The following is a 5,003-nucleotide window of genomic DNA, read 5'->3' as shown; positions in this document are numbered from 1 at the left end:
AGTGCCTCGATTACCTTCTGTTTTGTCCGTTCACTTGTTCCAGTAAATCTATATACCATCATCCTATCCTTTAAGTAACTCCAACACTGCTCAATTTCAATCAGGTCAGGTGAGTTTGGCGGCCAGCTTGGAATCCAATAAATACCCCGTGCTGTAGCCTCTACTTGGTCTAACTTTGCTGCTAGTGTATGGTTTCCAGCATTATCCTCAACTAACCAACAGTGTCTCCTACTTTCTGGTTAAATGTGTTCGACAAATAGATAAACTCGTGCATGAAGAATTTCCTTTTGATAAAGGAACCAATCTAACCCTCCTCTTATATTTCTTCCACGTATTTCCTCCCCAAACTCCCAATATGGATGGCGTAGTATATGGCATGCCACATTTGGTTTTCGATTAGCATTATACTGAGTAATACTTGGATTTAATAGCTGGAGGTAGTTGTATTCTTCAGTCTCAGGAATCATTGCATTAATTCTTTTCTGCTCTCTTCGTTCTATCCTTTCCTGGTTCTCCCGTTCCAGCTCCTCATTATTTTCTCTCTGTTCCTCTTCACTTTCCCTAAACCAGATCCATATAGGACCTTTAAACCTGGGTGAGATACTTCCTGATACCATAATACTGAGACCCGATTTGACTTTATCAGGTACAGTACAGGAATTTGGATCTTCTCCTTTATGTCATGTAATATTTGGAAGTCTTCAGGGAGCTCCCACTTCAAAAATCATTTCGTCACTGAAGATGAATGATTCAATTGGTTAAGTAAGTCTCCAATCAACCAACTATAAGTGTTTTTGCTTACAAGCCATATCAAGGGACCTGTTGATTCGGTGTTTATAGCGAAATAGTTGGTGATGTAGGTTCATCATTCTATATGCTGTTGCTCATGAACCATCAACTTCTGCCTCCTGTACAATCTCAGGAAATGTCATCAGCCGATGGTCAATATCTTCGGTAGCGAGAGCTCCCATTTGATTTGATTCTGGTAATCCTGCAGGATATTTTTCTGGAACCGCAGGCTGATACTGTTTCCTATCCCAGAGTTTAACTGTGGCTAACACGGTTTGGATATTCTTTTCTGTATTTGTACAGTGCTCCTAGTCACATATATTTGGTAAGGACTTCCACAAAATATCAAACATTAAGGTCCCCTGTCTGGTTCTAATAACATACGTCTGTACGGATAAAGATTTTGCGAACAGTTTCTTGATCTATTGTCAGATAACCTGCAATCTTCAGGAAACTCATTTTTGTGCATATGTGAAGGGCAACAATAGCTCCTCTATTCGATATCGATACAGTTTTCCCAGGAGCCATCACAGATGAGATTATATAGATGCAATAGTGTCTCGCCACCAATACTTGAGTATGATATTTAAAAACTTTTTTTTTCTATTTTGCAGAATCTACTAATTCCTTAAACTAGTTATACACTATCAAAAACTATACCTATTCAGTGAGCAAGAATATTCGCCACCTCCTAGGACAAATGTGTTGCCAACTCTGGGCTGAGACGCACGAGTACCATCCCCGGGAGTCACATCCCCATGATCCCACCGAGCACCCTAACCCTTAGCCTCTCCATCACCAAGCTTTCTCAAACTTGATGGCATGAGGCGGGCAAAGTTGTCACTTTTCTGCCACCACTTCCCCTTTCCTAAACTCCGGATAATGTTACACTTACCTTTTCCATGATATTGTTTTTATCCACACCATCTTGCGTCAACCCAGCATGTCCATAGAGGTCAATTGGGAAACCCTTACAGCTGGCCCAGACGGGGCTCGCTATGCGGAAAACATCCGCTCCTTCGTGCACGAAAAGTTCCAATCCATTCCATTCCCCAAATTCATCAAATCAGTCAATGTACACTCCTTCTCTTTCGGCAATGTGCCCCCGGACGTAGAGATCAAAGAGCTCTGCGATCCTTACCCTGAATTCTATGAAGACGATGACGACGAGTGCTCTGACTCCGATTCCGCCGATATTGATAACGGGAACGTCGGGGGTGAGGACGAGCAGGATTATTTGCTCAAGCTTGAGAGGGAGCGGCGGAGGAGGGAGAGAAGGGATGATGGCTATACCATTGGAGGTGCGAGAAGCCCTCCACCGGGATTGAATCCCCCGCCTTATACGCCGGACGGCAGAACCGGGATCCCATTTCGGAGTCCATTCACACCTGGCATTCCGGATACTTTTCCGGGGAGAGTAGGCGTTGCTGGAGTCACGACTCCATTATTTCATCGTGGGGGGAGTAGCTCGAATTTACACTACTTTCACTCCGCCTTATCGTCTGGGTTCACGGGGACAAATACACCCACACTCCCTGCCTTTCAATCGCCTACTTCACCGGGTCCTACGGAAAATCAGCCCCGTTCTAGTTCTACCAGTTCTCTCCCGTCACGCCCGTCCACGTCTGACTCTGGCGGTCCTATATCCTCACTAAATATCACCGATCCTCCTAGTGTTGGGTCCAGCGCTCAGGAGCCACTCCATACCCCAACATCCGAAGATTCCCGCGCAAGGGGATCATCCTCATCCGCCATTCCCCGATTGACGGAACCCCGGGACCAAGATACTCAGATAATGGCTCGTGTCCGCTACTCAGGCGATATCCGACTTGAACTCACGGCCGAATTACTTCTCGAATACCCCATTACAAATTTCGTCGCCCTCCCGGTTCGTCTCCTAGTCACAGGGTGTAAATTCGATGGGTTGGCCTGCTTGGCATATATTCGCCGACGGGCACATTTTTGCTTCATAGATGAGGAGCAGACGCCCGATCTAGGCGATGGCGAAGGAGTTACTCGGGTTCGTACCAAAAGTTTATTGAAAGAGATCAAGGTCGAGAGTGAAATTGGTGAAAAGGGGAAGGGCAAACAAGTACTCAAGAACGTTGGCAAAGTGGAGCGATTCGTACTAGAGCAGGTTCGCCGGATCTTTGAAGAGGAATTTCTATTTCCGAGCAGTTGGACCTTCCTAATTTAATATACCTACTTAATAATGAACCAACGCTACCCTGATCATGAATTCATGACATTTTGCTGCATTACAACACATAAGACGAGACTCAAACCTCCTCGCGACAAGAGTAGAGAAGAAGCAGAGTCAATAGCCATCCCTCCATTTCCCTCCCATCTCTACCTCCACGTCAAGACGCCGAACTCTCCCCCTAGGCTCCGTATCCCCAGCCCCCCAAAGTACCCCGTACTTCCGTCTTCCTAACCCAGCATTCCTCCGATCATATACGAACCCCCCCCTGCATGCTGGCGTCTGTCCCGGCAGAAATCCTCGTCGCCACTGATACACTTGCTCCGGGGCATACCCGCTATCAGAATACCCCCAAGATCCACCACGGCGCAAGCGCTCCACGGTGTTGTCATGACGCAAGTGTGTGGAGGCTGTTCGACGGGAAGTAAATGACTGAGAAGGTAGCTGTGTGCATTGCGAGAGTGGTTGCTGCTGGCTTGATCGAGATTGGCACATTTTTCGTGGCGTTTTTACGGGTAGGAGTTTTGTTCAGGTTGTTGATAGTAACTAGTCCGTGAGAGTGTTGATGGATGGATGTCAGGATAATCAGTAAGTGGGGTGAAATGAAGGGGCCAAGATTTGTACATTTTGACCCATACACAAGTGAAGTCGCCTATTTGGAGTCGCATCGGTCGCGTTAGGGAGGAAATTTGCTTGGTTTAACTAATAGCCGGTTCCTCTCCAATCTCGCTCCGCCCATACAGTACTAGGTCAAATCGTTTCGTCCGATCAGGGGTAACCGAACAACACCTCAAAAAACTCCATCCCACTAATCAACCACACCTTAACAACAATGCCTTCTGAAAAGACCGGCCATCTCTCAGACATTGAGAAGGGGCAAATTGTTCCTCTGAGAAAAAAAGAATTCTCTTATGCTGAAATTGAAAAGCTCTTAAACTATTCAAAGAGTACAGTTCTCAGTTTTCATAAGTGCTATCAAAAGAGGGGTGATGAGAAAAACCTTCCAAGATGGGGAAGACACAAAATTATCAATAACAGAACCTGCCTCTGCTTATCCAGAGAGTCCAAGAAGGCACACTGCCAAACTCTGTCAGAATTGTGTAATGATGTTATACCATATACCTCTCTGAGTACTGTCAAGAGAGCATTGGGATCAGCCAAGATAAAGAAGTGGAGAGCAAGGAAGAGAGCTCTTCTAGAAGATGAGCATGCCATCTAGAGATTAGCTTAGGATATGGAGCATAAGGATTGGACAAAGGAGGACTTAGAGGATATTATCTTTAGTGATAAATCCATGGTTGAAAAGTCCAAAGATTCTAAGGGTATTTGAGTATTCAGAAGACTGAAGTAAAAGTGGCATAAGGACTGCATTCATGGGGTTACAAAAGATTCTGGGATAAAGCTAATAGTATGGACTTGTATTTGGATTAAAAATAAAGGTACTCTGATTCCTATTTTTGAGAAGAGTTTGAACAGAATTGTTTATATTAGAGTTTTAGAAGATGGTTTAGTTGATATGTAGCAGGAGGTGGAGGACACAGTTGGAGATAGTATATTTCAACAAGATGGTGCAAAGATACATACTGTAAAGGATACTATGTTTTGGTTTGAGGAAAACAACATACAGGTTATGGAATGACCACAAAATTCTCCTGATTTTAATCTGATTAAGCACTGATGGAAGAGGGTAAAGGAAAAGCTATACCAGTACTTTCCTGACATTCATAAGACTAAGAGTAGTCCAGAATCTGTTAGATAACATTTAGAAGAAGTTCTTAACGAGGTTTGAACTCTTGATATAAAAGGGAATTTATTGGAAAGGCTGTGGAAGTCCATGCTTAGGAGAGTGGCTGCTGTTTTAGATGCAAAGGAATGGTACACAAAGTATTGATTTTTTTATTCTATAATTTTACATGAGAATTTTCTTATATCTATTGAATTTCTAACTAAATTTTCACTTCATTCTAAGCAGTTGCGCACTTGAAAAATGATTACACGCCCTCTAAAACCGGGC

The 5,003-nt window shown here is 44.1% G+C and overlaps 1 protein-coding gene; it reads left to right on the top strand.

Moving 5' to 3' along the window:
- Nucleotides 1–1,663: 1,663 nt before the first annotated feature.
- Nucleotides 1,664–2,986, top strand: GSTUM_00001629001 (uncharacterized protein; the record flags this gene model as incomplete). XM_002835805.2 has 1 exon in its annotated part: nucleotides 1,664–2,986. Exon 1 carries the CDS (start codon nucleotides 1,733–1,735, stop codon nucleotides 2,984–2,986), a length of 1,254 nt encoding a protein of 417 aa, XP_002835851.1. The 5' UTR covers nucleotides 1,664–1,732.
- Between the last annotated feature and the right edge of the window lie 2,017 nt (nucleotides 2,987–5,003).

This window comes from Tuber melanosporum, assembly GCF_000151645.1.
Source record: "Tuber melanosporum whole genome shotgun sequence assembly, scaffold_119, strain Mel28".
Classification (NCBI taxonomy): domain Eukaryota; kingdom Fungi; phylum Ascomycota; class Pezizomycetes; order Pezizales; family Tuberaceae; genus Tuber; species Tuber melanosporum.
Note: the sequence above shows the minus strand (reverse complement) of the source record. Positions and strands in the feature narration are given on the sequence as shown.